General features: G+C 36.3%; 3 protein-coding genes across 8 annotated transcripts; all 3 read left to right on the forward strand.

Moving 5' to 3' along the window:
* The first annotated feature begins 372 nt into the window (after window positions 1-372).
* On the forward strand, window positions 373-7,797 carry armh1 (armadillo like helical domain containing 1). Of its 4 annotated transcripts, none has more exons than XM_067414041.1 (12): window positions 373-410; window positions 1,047-1,271; window positions 1,384-1,452; window positions 2,217-2,383; window positions 2,744-2,940; window positions 5,634-5,718; window positions 5,808-5,924; window positions 6,261-6,333; window positions 6,450-6,579; window positions 6,669-6,746; window positions 7,427-7,508; window positions 7,658-7,797. In XM_067414041.1, the coding sequence occupies exons 2-12, from the start codon at window positions 1,066-1,068 to the stop codon at window positions 7,675-7,677; spliced, it is 1,224 nt and encodes a 407-aa protein (XP_067270142.1). In that variant the 5' UTR covers window positions 373-410; window positions 1,047-1,065; the 3' UTR covers window positions 7,678-7,797. The 4 variants fall into 4 exon arrangements, with proteins under 4 accessions (XP_067270142.1, XP_067270144.1, XP_067270143.1 ...); XM_067414043.1 differs by having other exon boundaries at window positions 6,501-6,579; XM_067414042.1 differs by having other exon boundaries at window positions 6,267-6,333.
* Window positions 7,798-7,953: 156 nt separating this feature from the next.
* Window positions 7,954-12,979, forward strand: mutyh (mutY DNA glycosylase). The gene is made up of 16 exons (XM_067414040.1): window positions 7,954-8,062; window positions 8,211-8,329; window positions 8,439-8,566; window positions 9,058-9,097; window positions 9,186-9,259; window positions 9,340-9,381; window positions 9,461-9,532; window positions 9,642-9,755; window positions 9,904-10,001; window positions 10,100-10,244; window positions 11,424-11,514; window positions 11,609-11,791; window positions 11,893-12,038; window positions 12,198-12,347; window positions 12,526-12,567; window positions 12,642-12,979. Exons 2-16 carry the CDS (start codon window positions 8,221-8,223, stop codon window positions 12,771-12,773), a joined length of 1,566 nt encoding a protein of 521 aa, XP_067270141.1. The 5' UTR covers window positions 7,954-8,062; window positions 8,211-8,220; the 3' UTR covers window positions 12,774-12,979.
* Window positions 12,980-13,375: 396 nt separating this feature from the next.
* On the forward strand, window positions 13,376-16,432 carry elovl8b (ELOVL fatty acid elongase 8b). Of its 3 annotated transcripts, none has more exons than XM_067414047.1 (8): window positions 13,376-13,553; window positions 14,195-14,260; window positions 14,458-14,645; window positions 14,776-14,856; window positions 14,950-15,006; window positions 15,109-15,223; window positions 15,494-15,621; window positions 15,946-16,432. In XM_067414047.1, the coding sequence occupies exons 2-8, from the start codon at window positions 14,203-14,205 to the stop codon at window positions 16,111-16,113; spliced, it is 795 nt and encodes a 264-aa protein (XP_067270148.1). In that variant the 5' UTR covers window positions 13,376-13,553; window positions 14,195-14,202; the 3' UTR covers window positions 16,114-16,432. The 3 variants fall into 3 exon arrangements, with proteins under 3 accessions (XP_067270148.1, XP_067270150.1, XP_067270149.1); XM_067414049.1 differs by having other exon boundaries at window positions 13,385-13,497; XM_067414048.1 differs by lacking the exon at window positions 13,376-13,553 and having other exon boundaries at window positions 13,560-14,260.
* Window positions 16,433-16,542: the final 110 nt, after the last annotated feature.

Genomic DNA, 16,542 nt, shown 5'->3' on the forward strand with positions numbered 1-16,542 from the left:
ATTTATTTATTTATTTATTTATTTATTTATTTATTTACAGGGACAATGCACAATTAATAGTAATTGGACCAGAGTTAGCTAACAACAGCTAATTGACATCTGCTGTCCCTGGGCAGGTAAACAAATAAAATAACTTACAATAACATACACACATAGAACATCACAATAACCTACATCCATGAAGCAATTTATAAAACAAGGAATTTACAACCAGTCATCAATGGTTGCAAATTTGTTCTAATAGTAGCCACTGCTTAAGCTTGATTTAAAAAAAAGTTGAAGATGTCAATACTTCTGACGTTTGTGGGTAAGGAATTCCATAAGAATTCGAATTCTGACCTCGAATGTTCCCAAACGGACACCGTAGGCATCAGCAACCATGGAAACCGCAAACATCGGCTGAAGTGAAGGTTAGTTTGGTTTTATCATTATATGTACATGTAACTTTGGCCTAACGTTATATTTGTGGGTTTCACGCAGCTACCTGCTAAACAAAACTAATATGAAACTTAAGACTTGTGTACTAAAGTAACAAATTTAATTTTCTGCTTTGAGTGTGCGCTGATACAGAAATTGGGAAAAAAACACAATCCTACGAAAGCTGTTTTATTAACGTTACCGTAAACAAAACGTTAACTTTATATTGGGAAATTAATAATGTTCGCATATTTCTACCAAAAATGGAGAAATGTACAATGTGAGGTAATTTAGGTTTTTGGTATAATTCTTAGTGTATTATATGTTTTTATATTCAGACAAAAATAATAATCATGCACATTTTAGGCATAAATACTGTAACTGTTACAGGCTTCTTATACTGTGTTTTTGGGTAGAGACTGGGGTTAGTTTTCACAAACATTGCATCTCATAATTTATTACCGGGGGGAGGGGTATTTAATGTGTTGTAATTTAATACATACATCTGAATCGATTACATATATCTAATATATCTTTGTTCTGAATCTATTAAATGCTATTTCCAAAAAAAAAAAAAAAAAATGCAGCACAATTTTGTATGGTATAAATATTTTCATCATTCTCCACAGTCTTTGAAATGCTTGAGTCATGTCTAGCAGTAAAGAGCAGGCATCTATCAGTCAAGTGATGTGTTTCCTCCACGAGTGGGACCAGGGCTCTAAGACAGTGCGTAGTCGAATGCTGAGAGACTTTCTGGCCAAGAACACAGGAAAGACATGTCCTGAACTGGAGCTTGAGTTTGCTCAAGTTGCTAGCCTGTTCCTTGCTCGGCTCACTGCCTGGATAAGACTAACGTATCCACACTTATTGTCATGCTTAACCTATGTGTGCTCCTGAATCTTAGAATAAATTGTGTAAAACTTAATTTCAGGGCCATGTGTGCATCCTTACATTTTTTGTTTCCAGCTACATGTTTGGAACATGTCTAGACCTTCAACTGAAAGCATTGGGTGTTTTCCTCTCTGCCAATAGCAGGTAAAAGACTAAATGAAAAGGATAGTTCACCCAAAAATAAAAAAAATATCCCATAATTTACTTACCCTCAAGCCATCCTACGTGTATATGACGTTCTTCTTTCAGACGAATGCAATCAGAGTTATATTAAAAAATGTCCTGGCTAATCCAAGCAAGACTAGCCAGAAGCTAGTCCTGGTCCGCCTGGTTCCGGTGCACCAAAAGCTTTTAGATTTTACTTTATAACGTGTTAAATATGGATATTTTTCTTACAAAAACCCATCGCTTTGCTTCAGAAGGCCTTTATTAACTCCCTGGAGCTGTGTGGATTACTTATATAATGGATAGATGCACTTTCTGTGTGCTTTAAATTTTGGGCTGGCATTTCCTTTACAATGCATGGAAGAGGACTTTTTTTATTTTTGTAAATTTAACTGTGATTGAATTCGTCTGACATAAGAATGTCACATACACCTAGGATGGCTTGAGGGTGAGTAAATCATGGGGTAATTTCCATTTTTGGGTGAACTATCCCTTTAAGGCTGTGAATATAATTTTATTACTAGAGGTCAAATATGCAGTCATATCCAAATGGTTTGCATACTATGTACTGTACATTACACAACGAAAAGCTCAGCTTTAGCAGTATAATTTTAAAACAAGAGAAAAATAATGCAGAATGTAAAGCAAAATGACAGCTTTTGACTAAATAAAGTGAATACACAAACTCCAGCCAACAGAAACACTTTCTATTCTAACATCCTTTTGTTTGATTGCATGATCAGTCATCAGTACATGATTGAGTTTCTGGAGGTGGGTGGAGTGCTGACCTTACTTGAGATTCTCAGGGAAGAAAAACTTAAAGAAGAGAATAAGACAGAGGCTCTTCACCTGCTCCAGATCATCGCCAACTTGGGCCAAAAATATAAAGAGCTTATCTGTGAAAGCTACGGTACTCACACTGCACAACAACAAACTGACAATCAAAAAGCCAAACAGTTCCAGCTCATTTTAAGTGACATTTTAAAGAATGAGATTTTGCAACATTTCCATAAAAAATTGTGAGGTTAAAACCTTGCATGATCCAATCTGGATATGTTTTGAAGTTTGTGGATTTTGTCAGGCAAGTTGTCACACACACACACACACACACACACACACACACACACACACACACACACACACACACACACACACACACACACACACACACACACACACACACACACACACACACACACACACACACACACAAACATACTGGCTTATGAACTCATTTCAGCTATTACATATGTTCTTCTCTGATTGACAGGTGTGAAGGTCATAGCTGAATGTTTGGCCAAGTCTGAAATGGAGGGGACTCAGGGGACTGCCGCCGCCCTGCTAGAGTCTTTGGCCCATGGAAACTCCAAATACCAGAATCAAGTGTACAAGGGCCTGATCGCCCTGCTGACCTGCACCTCACCAAGAGCACAGCAGCTTGTTTTACAGACCCTACATATAGTTCAGGTACAACAGGATGACAAATTATTATTATTGTTTTGTTAAATTATTATTATTGTATAGTATATACAGTACTGCCCAAAAGTGATATACTAAAGGGTTTTTTGCTTTTAATGACCGTAGAAGTTTAATTAAACCATCAAAATATGAGTAAAATATCTAATATATGAGGGAAGAACAAAGCATGGTAAAGGTATTTATCTGACAAAATTATGTTTATAATCAGTGATTTAATATTTTGTTGGTTCTCGTTTTTGCATCTTCCTAATTACTTTGTATGGCTGCCTGACCAAAAAGAAAATGCCAGCACAAGTTGGCATGTTTTTTGTGTCATCACAAATAACACAAACACAACTAAGTAATATGCTTATATAATTTGTATTACTTTTTTTAAATTATATAATATTGAAATAAAAGGTTAAGATGTACATTTTCCTACACTGGACATCATGTTTCACTTTTTTTTATTAAACATCAATATTTAAAGCTACACTGTGTAACTTTTTTTAGTTTATTCTCAGCTAAAAACACTTAGTTCTTTCAAAATTATATGTGCTCATTAATGTATATTTCCTTCTTTCAAGTAATAAAGTATCCTCGTAAGTTTATAATATGCCATTGAAAATACATACAGGTGAGGGGTTCGAATGCCGGTCGCCATGTTGCCCCTCCATCTTGAAAGTACATTAGCCAAAGAGGGACATACCCGTAAATTCAAGCTTCGCCTTTCGCGTTTTAACACTCGATGACACCGTGTCGAATGTGAAGAGGGGGATTGCCGTGTTAATCTTGGACTAAATCGGCCACCCTGGGAGTTAAAACTAGGGGTGTGCACGAATATTCGAATAGTCGAATATTCGATCTGTAATTAACATTCGAAAACTAAAAATACTATTCGAATTTTATTTTGTTAATTGGCTGGCAGTAAATGCAGTTGTAGCAGATATCAAGTGGTACCCTCAGGACAGAAGGACAGCCAAACATGGATGAGATGAAGGATGTACATTTATTTACTTTAAAGAAAAAGTAGGTTGGAGCAAAATTAGAAAACACACACACTGGAAGGCCTACTGTCTCACGCCGCACTTCCCCGTCTGCATTCACAGTCAGACTGAGCGCGAACGCTTAAAGAGGAAGCGATAACGGATCCTAAGGTGCGCCACTAATTAAGGCCCCACCTACAACAATTGGTAGGAACTCCCGACTGGAACCATTGAAAATTAAACATAAATAACAATGAAAGGGTAACATTAAGTTGTGATGAAGTTAAAACATTTACAAAAATATTTCTTTCAACACAAATAAGGTAAGGTGAAATAAAGTAATAAAAGTAGGATGACATAAAATAAAAAGTCACAAGCAACTGGCTACACAGTGCATCCATGAGAAATCCCTCTAAATCTCGCAGTTATATCTCAATCCACTGGGTGGCGTTGTGGAGCAGGTTAATAAGTTAAGTGCATTTGATCACAATGTCGTCGTCTGCCTCGCAATGTTTGGAATTAACGTTACTTCGATGAAAATTGAAAATGCTGTTACAAAATGGAGTTACTTTTGATGAAATCAATTACTGAAACTGAGTTATAATAATATCACCACCACAAACGAGAATCACATGAAATCCAAACACCAGTGGAATGAGCGATCACTGCTCAGGAGTGCAGGTAAGCTCATCTGTACCCCGAGTGAGAGTGAGATAACTTATGATAGCAAAATGATCTCGAGACAAATGCTTCCTTTAAAGTTCTTTGAGGGTTTATGAACAGAAAACACAAAGTTCTTCACTCAAACTTCACTTAACCGTTATCTTTGTCTCCGCAACGCCTGTCAGTGGCGCATTTTCTCACCCGAGAATAATATCATAATCCAATAATATTATAGTTTCTCTCTACATGAAAATGTGAAACAATACAAAGTAAACTCATCAGCCATATCAAACACACACACACAGGTCGGTAGGCTATAGCCTATTGACGTGTGTGTGTGTGTGTGTGTGTGTGTGTGTACGTCACGCTAACTGACGCGCTCTGCGCTCGTGCTCCTTGAGCTTATAATGCTTTTGTTCTTTAGGCATTTTTTTACACACTGTTTAATGTTTTAAAAACCTTAAGATATAACGTAAGCGTGTTGTGTACATTGCCTAATCATAAGCTTGTTCAGAAATGGTGACGACATGTTTAGAGAAAAAAAGAAAAACATCTCTCTCATTTTCTCAAAATACCTAATTTAAATAAACGAATATTCGAATATTCGATTTTTATGAGCCCAAATATTCGAATACAATATTTTGGGAAAATGCCCATCCCTAGTTAAAACTAAATCAGAATTGAGAGGAACAGAAACTATTATTCACTGGATGGTCATATACCTTTTCACCGCTAGATGGGGGAAAATATCACACAGTGTAGCTTTAAATTAACATTTAAATGGGAAAAGTATATTGTATGGGCTATAACCGGTCACTTTTATATTACCTATTAGCTGTTTTGCAGATTTTTTAAAATCATTTTTAAAAGTACAAACATTTGAAATAGTCTCACTAAAAATATAATGAGCTCATCAAAACTGCGTTTATAATAAATAGTTATATACAAGTATAAATAAATAAAAAGCTTTTAAAATAGTTTCATATACAGTATATGGGTTGACATGCATGAAATGTCAGCATATCATTTTAGTTTTGTTTTGTTTTTGTCCAGCCCATTATAAAAACAGCCCAGCATAGCATAGTGGAACCCTTACTGAATCTGCTGAGGTCTCTGCATTTAGAAGTACAGTATGAAGGCAAGTATACATTTCAAATTTGCCATTATTTGTTGTCTACCCTTCTGTGAAGCTCACTGTTTAGTTTTCACTTTTATTTTTACTTCCAGCCATAGAACTGATAATGGAGCTAATGCAATCAGAGGCTAGACCGGCTCTGCTCAGGGGTCTAGTGGCTTATCTCAAACCAGCTAAAGAGAGAAACCCCAAACACAAGATGCTGGATGGTATGATCTGTTGCTCATTTTCTCTTAATTAAAGCAAGGCATCAAACTTGTGTGACTGCCAGGGTATTTGTTGTTTGCAACTGAAACAGTGGTTCTCCAATAACAAAACTGCTTTGCATTATGACCACGTTGCAGCGTGGAGACATCATGAATTCAACCTCTTAATTGTTACCTTTTGGGCTTTGTAATTTTATTTGGAGCAGATGCAGACGAGATGAGAAACAAACATTTATTGTTGATTGAATTAACATCTTTTTAAGTTATTGATTTGTCTGTCATGAGAGTCATAAATCATGTATTTGAGATTCAGCTGAAACAGTTCGAGTGTTTTGTTAGATACAGAGGTGGCCAAAATGACAGATTCCCTCCCTGTGCTCCTCCAGCAAGCAGCTTCTGCAAAAACCATCAGGTAAAATGAGTGACTTCAAACAAGGGATACATTCAAGACATACTGCATGCAAAATATTATACAAGACAAGCTGGTCTGTGTGTTTATTATGTACATATATCGACATTATACTACAGGATTCTGGCACAGAGAAGTGAGGAGATATCTAAAGAACTTCTCTCTCTCAGAGTGATCCATCATTTACTATATGCAATGGGGAACCAGGAACATGCAGATTCCCAGAGACAAGCCAGCCTGGCTTTGGAGGTACAATTAAAACATACACCCATGCTCATGCGCAAAAGTTTATTCTGCATCAGACAAGAATATGATATTAATGTGTAATGTCTGTTTAGCATTTTGTGCGCATGTATCCAGTGGTGGAAGAGCATGTACACAGAGCAATGGGCACCACACTATTTGAGTCTTTTATGGTGAGGTCATTTCCTATTTCACTGTTTCACACACGCGCGCACATATTGGGTTTTCATATTTTATGGTGACATTCCATTGACATAAGTAAGTAAGCATAAGTAAGTGGATTATCCCATTTATACAATGGTCGTTTGCCAACATTGCCAACTTAAAGTGAGTGACGTATGTGTGCTTGTTCTTAAATAAAAGCAGCACATTAATATTGAATGGTGATTGAACTGACTTAGAATTAAACTGAACTGTGCATTAAATCAATCAGAATTGATTATTCAGACCAGAAATACTGTATAAACTGTATATTCTACACCCTAACCCTGCCCATCACAGAAAACTTTCATTTTCCAAAAACATCACTTGATTTATAAGCTGTTTTCCTTATGGGGACGAACACATTTCCTCACAAGGATAAGGATATTTCCATCTTTGTGGGGCAATTTTGTCCCCAAAACGTAGTGGTTTACCTGAACCACACACATATACACACATTTTTCATCGATGTATGCTATCCCCTAAACTAACCCTACCACCAAACACAACCCTCACATAAAGCTTTTTGCTCTTAATATCCTTTAGTATAATTTATAAGCTGTTTTCCTCATGGGGACCATACTATATACATTTGCCATTTTCCCTTTAAAAACATGAGACTTGAAAGTGTTTTTCTTCACATTGTTTACAGCACAATGCTGACGAACTGCATTTAAGCATGGATGACATTCAAGCTGACATTTTACAATCAAATAAAGTAAACATTTCATGTGGTAAGTTGATAAATCTCAAGAGAGATTAAGCTTGGTTGTATGTTTTTATCATTATTTAAATAAAGAAAACACAAATTGCTTTAATTTTTGGCCATTGAAAATGATTGCATATCACAGTGTCCTTTCATTTTCCCTTTATTTTTCTGCAGTGCTTGAAGAACAGATTTAAGATTCTTGAACGATGCTTATAATAATTTGTGGCATTTTGTTGATGACGATGATGATGATGATGATTTTATACATAAAATAATAAAAGTTTTTTACAAAGACAAAGTGAAGAGTCTTCTGTATTTCTTCGGGTAACGTCAATGTGGGTGCACTTTATATACACGTATGTGAATTATAGTATCCTTCGAGAGAGAAGATTCATTATTCAGTGACAGTCGGCAGGGCAGCACACTTGACTGTTGTTGACCACGCCAACATATTTAATTATGCAGTGACGAGGCGTTCCAGAGTCAGCCATTGGTTCAAACACGCCCCGCCCTTCAGGAAGTGAAACAGAAGGCGGGAACTGCTGCATGTGAAAGATTGCGACCCTGTGTACATCTAAGGTCTTTGTTATTGTTTTCTTTTAGCAGTACTATGCATGTCGGTTTTAATCGGTGACTCGTTTTTGCACACTGGTGTACTTTCAGTTTGAGCTTAATTTGAAGTTTTACTGTGAGGTTTTTGAGGTTAAGGTTTTTATTTTATCTGGAGTGAAAGCGCTATGAGCAGGTTAAGATCAGCTGTGCAGAAGGGGAAGAAAGCGGCTCTAGAAAACACTGAGGTGGTCAAATCCAGCAAGAAGAAGAAATCAAAGCATGTCATTAAAGAAGGTGAGTGGAACTGTGTGCTATTGAAAGACATTATACCCCAAGGCACCTCCATGTTAGGCTTTAAAATGTTATAGTGTTTGAGTTTGTCTTGATTTCTTATTCCCATTAGAGGAACCATCTGAAATTGAACCTTCATCATACCACTTTTTCCATGATCCAACTGAAATCTCTCTCTTCCGTGCTCACCTTCTGGAGTGGTATGAACAAAATAAGAGAGAGCTTCCCTGGAGAACATTGGTAAAGGCATCTAATATTGTTAATGATTTATTAACTTAATCTAACACACTGCACAGTTTATATATATATATATATATATATATATATATATATATATATATATATATATATATATATATATATATATATAGCACATTTAACACTGCAGGGGGAAATATATTAATCTAGTCCTAAAAATATGTATCATACATATCTGAATTATCTTTAAAACCACATCAATTATTCAGTTACAGTTTAGCTGAATTATTAAATTAAACATTTTCCACAAAATGTTGCTGCTTGAGCATTAGTTGTGTTAGTGACTTAACTATTGAATGCTTCAAAATTAAGGAAATGCCGTTACAAACACTTTTACAAAATATTAACATACTAACCTATTAAACCTTTTCTTGACTGGTTTATGAAAAGGTTAGACTATAAAAAGGTGCTTCAAACTTTGAAATTTGATTAGGATTTTTTTCCTAATTGTTCTTATGCTGTAATTCATACAGGCTTTGACAGAACCAGATGTTAATATCAGGACATATGCAGGTATGAAACAAAAGGTTTCATGATGATCATAACCTAAATCTTTTTTATTACTCATTTTATTAATCTTTTTTTTTCATGCTGTTTTCAGTGTGGGTCTCAGAGATCATGTTACAACAGACTCAAGTTGCCACAGTGATAGACTACTATAACAGATGGATGAAGGTAGACAAGCTCCTTTTGGTGTGATTTCCTCCTCTCACAGCTGCCACAGGTTTATGCTGTTTCTACGTCTTTATTTTTAGAGATGGCCGACTGTGGAGAAACTTGCTGCAGCTACACTAGAGGTGATGGTTAAATCCATAGACATACACAGACGTAAACATAATGAGCATCTGACAGTGGTGCATTGTTGTCTCACTGCAGGAAGTGAACCAAATGTGGGCGGGTCTTGGATACTACTCTCGAGGACGTAGGTTGCATGAAGGTGCTCAGAAAGTAGGTAATAGTAATGCAGAATCTATATAAGATTTAGAAGTTTACCTTTTTATGTAATGTGCACATATTACATTTAGGCTACATTTTATGCACGATTTACTTAAAATAGGTGGTATCAGAACTGAATGGACAGATGCCAAAGACCACAGCGGGATTACTGAAACAGCTGCCTGGGGTCGGACGTTACACCGCCGGGGCGATTGGGTCTATAGCACTTGAACAGGTAACTTTTTTTCATTGTCGCATCTGATTGGCACGACTGAAATCAACTGGGGCAGCACTTTATTGTCGGGACATTAAACACTCTAGCTATTTTGCTGTAAATGAGGATTGTTCCTTACTTTGTTGCAATGGGGTTTGTTGTTCTCTAGGTTACGGGTGCAGTTGATGGAAATGTCATTCGAGTTCTGTGTCGCGTTCGAGCCATAGGAGCAGACAGTAGCAGTCCCACTGTGACGGATGCTTTATGGTACTGAAAGATCCATCAAGTTGATTTACTATTAAGGAAATCTAGCTCTAAGTTGTAAAATGCTGGATTTAATTGTGATGAATGTTGGCCTATTTCAGGAAAATTGCTGATACACTTGTTGATCGAGAGAGACCTGGAGATTTTAATCAGGCTATGATGGAGTTAGGGGCCAGAGTCTGCACCCCGAAATCCCCTCTCTGCAGCCAGTGTCCCATTCAGACCCACTGTCATGCCTTTAGAAAGGTACTGCTGAACAGCTGTCACAAATATATATACTCACCAGCCACTTTACACCTTACAGGGCTCCAAGTTACCTTCAAAAATTAGGTGCACCAGCAAAAATGTAGTAGCACCACAACTAAGCCACATTAAGCCTTGTCATGTGCAAGTAAAAAAAGTTGTTCTCTGTAAAAAATATAATTTTTGGCTGCTTTTTTAACCTTTTATAAAGGGCATTTCCCCCCGCTAATCTTATTAGCCTAAATGTATGATTTATCTTTCATTTTAAATTCTTAAAGTGGATCATTAAATTAAATTAGAATAATAAGACATTGGCTGTTACCAATACAATAAAATAATTTACACTGACAAATTACAACTGCATTAAAGGGATAGTTCACCCTTAAATGAAAATAAAGTCAACTTTTCCTCATGTTGCTGTTGTTCCGATGCCCTATATGTCCTTCTATCTTTTTCGGACCTCAAAAGCAGAAATTTATAAATAAAAAAACATCCTGCACACACTCCTCTATATAATGGCAGTGAATGGTGACCAAGCTACAACTTTACAAAAAGGATACAAAAGTATCACTCAATGATATATGGAATGCGTGTTCAGAAGGCATACTATAAGGTTTTGTAAGAAAGAAATATTCAGTTAAAATACTGAGCCCGGCCGTTACTGTATGCGGCTTCCTGGGAGTTTATGCGAGCCGTCAATACTTATTTTGAATAGGTAAATACTTCACAACAGATAAAAAAGTATGTTCTCTGTAGTGTGAATGTAATCTGGACGCACTACATTCGCCATGTTGTCATTATCATGTGACCTACTTGTGTCAGTTGCGTCACTTCACTGCCATTCACAAATCCTCATCTGTGGCCTCATGGGATAATAAAGTGTCAATCTTATGCACACTTAAGCATCTTGTTGGAAAAAGTAGGTCATCCGGGTACTTTTTGCCTACTCTTTTATGAGTACTTCATATTGTCAAATACTGTTTTCACCTACTATATAGTAGGGAAGTATGCAATTTCAGATGCAGCCCAAATGCCCTACATGCATTGAGTTGCTGCCATGTGATTGGCTGATTAGATATTAACAGGTGTACCTAATAAAGTTGGCTGGTAAGTGTACTTCCTTGCAAATCTTTTAAAAGACCCATTATATATCACATTTTTATATTGTCTTTTATATTGTAGATGAGCATTAAACAAGAGATTGACTCCAAAAGACTTCTAAGTAAACTTGCCTCAAATCTCAAAAACTCTGTTCCTGACATAGAGAATTGTTGTAAGTCTTCTGTTGAAGAAAATTCCCTCTCCATTCATACATCAGCTCATCAAATTAAAAGCCTTGTCTAATGTCTGTTCATGTTCTCTGACAGTGGCTGGTGGCAGTTGTAACTTGTGCCTGTCAGAGGACTGGGATCCTCAGCTGGGGGTGCAGAATTATCCAAGGAAGCCTGTTAAAAAGGCTCCACGTGTGGAGCAAACCCTAACTTGTATAGTGGAACGTAAGCGGGATGGGGAAGAGATGGAATATCTGCTCACTCAAAGACCAAGCAAAGGTGAAACAGCAGTATAGATTGGTTGAATTAGAAACTTCTTCCAGAAAATGTACTAAAACGGCACCATTTTGGATTTATCGGCATGTGTTGGCCTTTTGCAGGACTCTTGGCAGGGATGTGGGAGCTACCCAGCATGCTCTTGGAAGCTGATGTCTCTGAGAGTAAATATAAAGGCTTGATATGTGACATGATGCAAAAACTGCTGGAAACATCCCTGGACGCTCACTCAGTGCAGTCTGTGGGAGAGGTGAGTGTTTTTCCAAATCGTATGTTCTTGGGTTCAGAATGGTTCAAACTGATCAAAATTTAATTAACAAACATGATTTACATCTTTGGTCATGTTGTGCACTTCTTGTTACAATGCACGCGCTTGATATCCATCCACATCTTCCGTGTTCTCTGTCAGGTGGTTCACATTTTCTCCCACATCCATCAAACCTACATTGTCTTTTCCGTGCGTGTGTCTGACTGGTCAGATAGAGAGCAAGAGCAGAAGACCTGCTGGCTCAGTAAATCAGCTCTGCAAGAGGCGGCTGTATCCACTGGGGTTAAAAAGGTTTGTGTTTTTTGTCATGGTTGTCACAGCAAAGCCAAAATAACCAGTGTTTTATAGTAAACTAAAACTTGTATAGCTTCTTCTATTTTAAATAAAATACCTGTATTTATTTCATACCTGTATTTATGTTATTACAGTCATTCATAACTATGCAAGTCTTGTGTATTTAATTACACAGATTATGAAGCTCTATGAATCTTCAAGCAAGGTGGACATCAAGGTATGTTTTCCTGAGTTGGCATGTGCTTTGTGTTTTGCACTGTTGTTCTGTCCTGACATTTCACACTCTTTAAGGAAAAGAAGAGAAAACCCAGCACCGAGAAAGGGTCAAACAAAATAAAAAAGCCTAAGGGTGCTGCGACTAATGGAGGACCCAAACAACTCTGCCTCACTACATTTTTTTCTACCTCAAAGGCAACAGCCTAAAGCCAAACCTGTTGACGGAAGCTACTCTGACTGTATATCAATTTCTAGGATTTCTTATTTTATAATCTGGTTGTCATATAAATAATAACACATATTACCTGCAGCTCTGTTGTATTTTATAATAGATCTTTCATTGGGAGGAAAGGTTTTAAGTAAATAATAAATGTATAATAATAACCCTGTTTTTTTTAAGTCTCTCTTTTTTTAATTGGTATCCATATATTTTTAAATTAATCTATTCTTATTTCATGATCTATTTTGTACTATATTTCTTACTACCTTGTTTAATATTTTTTTATTTAACAGTATTTATCCAGACAGGTAAATACAAAAAATAAATAACATGGTCACGTTCATTTCATTTCTGAGCCCTGAATGCCCTTCCCTGTCTAACACTGGCTTGTCAAAATAAGAGTTAAAACATATTTCTAAATGAGCGTGCGATTATTTATAATATAACGCATATGTAGAAAAAAAACTATACAGCTCAGCTTCAGTACGTTTAACGTTTTATCCATTTGTCTATTTGTTTAAAATTCAGATTAATATGAATGTTTCACTCGGCAATGGTGGGGCTTTTAACTGAAATGTGAGCTGTTAAAAATGGGCGCAGTCCAAAGTTTTTCTTTCAACAGTTCTGTGCTTTACTGCATAACAACTGATAACGCATTATTTACCATGTTTCTCACATAATTGTGTGGAAGTTCAAAGTTCCTATCTGACCGTGAGTTTGACCAAAAATCTTAAAAGTGTGATACATTTGTACTTATCCTCGACCAGGTAAGTCCATAACTTCACCGATACATAGGTTGATTGCAAACGTATCAAAATATGAAGTAATACGTATACTGCAAAAACGTTCATTGCAGATAATAAAAACGCATTTTTTCCTCAAAATAAAATTGCAGTGGTTTGCAAGAACGATTTGGATCAGTTAAAGGTCGGCTAATCACTTGTTAAAGGTATCCTCAACAAGTTACCATTTATTTCCGATTCTATTAATAACGAACAACATATATTACGTTAGTTTGAGCTATTATGCCAAAACCATGTGAAGTGTTATATATTCTAAGGTTTTATGTATCGGGACATGATAAAAAAATCCTCTGGTCCTTGGTAGGTCTTAAAATTAGACAATACAACCGCAGATGAAAAACAACGCATGACATATTACACGTGTCATTATTGGACAAGCTATGAATGACAAAATAACTACACAGAAATGAAGAGGGCAATAGCAGTCAGGCGCTGTTAATTAAATGTCTCCTTTGGATAGACGAGAGCAAAATATTTGTCCATAATACACAGCATATCGACACAAACTTCTCACGCCAACTGTCCATCACAATCCTAGTGTCCTATATTATTAATAGAGCAATCCTATATTAGTGTCCTTTATTAATAGAGCAATTCTATATTAGTGTCCTCTATGGAAACAACGTGGAAGAGAGTGGAATCCATGCACCGCTGGATTCTAGAAAATGGGGGTATGGTTTATTTCATATTTTATAAGAGTGATTTTATTATAATTTTTGTTATTTATGATTTATTAGTATTTATTTTACTGCGCTATCTAAATGCAGTAGTATTTGTATAATAACAATACATAAAAACGACATCATAAAATAATTTGTAGATGCACTGATAAGCAAAGCTTCTTGTGTTTGCTGTCATTTTATTTCAGATCAGCGGACAGACCCATGGCTTCTAGTCTACTCTCCTGTACCAATCATCTGCATATTTTTGTGCTATCTTGGGGTTATTTGGATCGGACCCAAACTTATGAAACACAAAGAACCAGTGAACCTAAAAGCAGTGCTTATTGTGTACAACTTTGCCATGGTCGGTTTGTCTGTTTACATGTTCCATGAGGTATATTATATATTTCATACATTAGTTAAATCCAATAGACTTCCGTTAAAATAATTTAGTCATCAAATCTTAAACAAATCCATCTGCTCATGATCTGCCATTATCACTTGTGTATTTTTTCTTTCCACAGTTCTTGGTCACATCTTGGCTGGCAAACTACAGTTATCTGTGTCAACCTGTGGACTACAGCCACAGTCCACTAGGAATGAGGGTGATTACATTTGTTTAGCTCTTTAACATGTTGCCTGACTAATATTTGTTGATAATATTATAGTTTTATTTATTTTTTTACTGTACCTTTTAGATGGCCAGTGTATGCTGGTGGTTCTTCTTCTCTAAAGTCATTGAGCTTAGTGATACAGTAAGTTTTACTAATTTAACAAATGGGATTATTGCAGATTTTTAGACCTAATGTAGACATGCCATTAAAAAAAAGATGTTATCTCTCAATTTCTACATTTAGGTCTTTTTCATCCTAAGAAAAAAGAATAGCCAACTCACATTTCTACATGTGTATCATCATGGAACTATGATCTTTAACTGGTGGGCAGGAGTTAAATTTGTGGCAGGAGGTCAATGTAAGTCAAGAAATTAATGTGCCTGAACTTTTTTTTTTGGCAACACATGCAACCCCATCCCCATTGAACTAAACTGTTTAGTTTATCGTTTCAGTCTGTTACTAAGCTATAATTTTTTTAAATCTATATTACAGTTAATATGCAGTTTCCTAGCCTCTTTGATTTTTATATTTTAGACCCATTAAATGTAACAATTATGTTATGCATGTAATTAGTTTTACATATGTTGTATTTTATTAATTTGGTGTGTCTTTTTGCTTAATCAATCAGCATTTTTTATCGGGCTGCTGAACACTTTTGTTCATATTGTGATGTATTCGTACTATGGCTTGGCCGCCCTGGGGCCTCATATGCAGAAATATCTGTGGTGGAAGCGCTACCTCACCTCACTGCAGCTGGTAAATACACATAAATGCATACGCATTGCTTAACTGGTTATTTGAAAAGTGATTTTTAGACCATCAGAGCTCTTGTTAAAGGGATAGTTCACCCAAAAATGAAAATTCTGTCATCATTTACTCACCCTGAAGTTGTTCCAAACCTGTATATATTTCTTTGTTCTGCTGAACACAAAGGAAGATATTTGGAGTGTTTGTAACTAAGCAGATCTCGGCAGCCGAGATCTGCTTGGTTACAAACACTCCAAACATCTTCCTTTGGCCAGTTAATACTTCGTCCATAAGAATAAACATTCATAACACATCAACAACCTCTCATTACAGACCCAGTTTGTCTTTCTGACTCTTCACACTGGATACAACCTCTTCACTGAGTGTGACTTCCCTGATTCCATGAATGCAGTTGTGTTTGCATACTGCGTCAGCCTCATTATACTTTTCAGCAACTTTTACTACCAGAGCTACATAACCAGGAAGAGCAAGAAGTCTTAACAGTAGGTCCCTCCACATGCTGAGGAGACTACTTTTCCACCACTGTTCACGTTGAAACCATGTCTCAGCTATATTTAGTCCATCAGGACGAAAAGGATTTGTTAAAACCATTGACCTCATATCTAATTTGGGTTGTAAATATACCGGTATTGTCTGGGAGAGATGTAACATGTCTCGTTCTTTTTTGTTGTTGTTTCTTTTCTTTTTTCTTATTTGCATTTTGGAGTGGTTAAATCTCCTGCATTGTCATCAACCAAAACAGAACTTAATGTAAATAAAGTGTAATCTCAGATAATAATAAAAAAACTGCTTTGTACCATCTTTGTATAATTGTGCGTCTCTATATCAACAATAGTGAAGTGCACTAGATGGCACTACAGTATGCACGTAACTTGACTGCTGCCTTTAGATGTTCTCGCGTGAATTCTC

The sequence above is a fragment of the Pseudorasbora parva genome, chromosome 13, assembly GCF_024679245.1.
Source record: "Pseudorasbora parva isolate DD20220531a chromosome 13, ASM2467924v1, whole genome shotgun sequence".
Lineage (NCBI taxonomy): Eukaryota > Metazoa > Chordata > Actinopteri > Cypriniformes > Gobionidae > Pseudorasbora > Pseudorasbora parva.

What these genes read in the sequence shown, in the direction of transcription:
- armh1 (XM_067414041.1), top strand. Translation starts at nt 1,066, where the DNA reads ATGTCTAGCAGTAAAGAGCAGGCATCTATCAGTCAAGTGATGTGTTTC. An exon ending in ACTGCCTGGATAAGACTAAC is followed by an intron (nt 1,272 to 1,383) that starts GTATCCACACTT and finishes TTTTGTTTCCAG; the next exon opens with CTACATGTTTGGAACATGTC. An exon ending in CACTATTTGAGTCTTTTATG is followed by an intron (nt 6,747 to 7,426) that starts GTGAGGTCATTT and finishes CATTGTTTACAG; the next exon opens with CACAATGCTGACGAACTGCA.
- mutyh (XM_067414040.1), top strand. Translation starts at nt 8,221, where the DNA reads ATGAGCAGGTTAAGATCAGCTGTGCAGAAGGGGAAGAAAGCGGCTCTA. An exon ending in ACTATAACAGATGGATGAAG is followed by an intron (nt 9,260 to 9,339) that starts GTAGACAAGCTC and finishes CTTTATTTTTAG; the next exon opens with AGATGGCCGACTGTGGAGAA. An exon ending in TATCCACTGGGGTTAAAAAG is followed by an intron (nt 12,348 to 12,525) that starts GTTTGTGTTTTT and finishes TTAATTACACAG; the next exon opens with ATTATGAAGCTCTATGAATC.
- elovl8b (XM_067414047.1), top strand. Translation starts at nt 14,203, where the DNA reads ATGGAAACAACGTGGAAGAGAGTGGAATCCATGCACCGCTGGATTCTA. An exon ending in CTGGATTCTAGAAAATGGGG is followed by an intron (nt 14,261 to 14,457) that starts GTATGGTTTATT and finishes ATTTTATTTCAG; the next exon opens with ATCAGCGGACAGACCCATGG. An exon ending in ACCTCACCTCACTGCAGCTG is followed by an intron (nt 15,622 to 15,945) that starts GTAAATACACAT and finishes CTCTCATTACAG; the next exon opens with ACCCAGTTTGTCTTTCTGAC.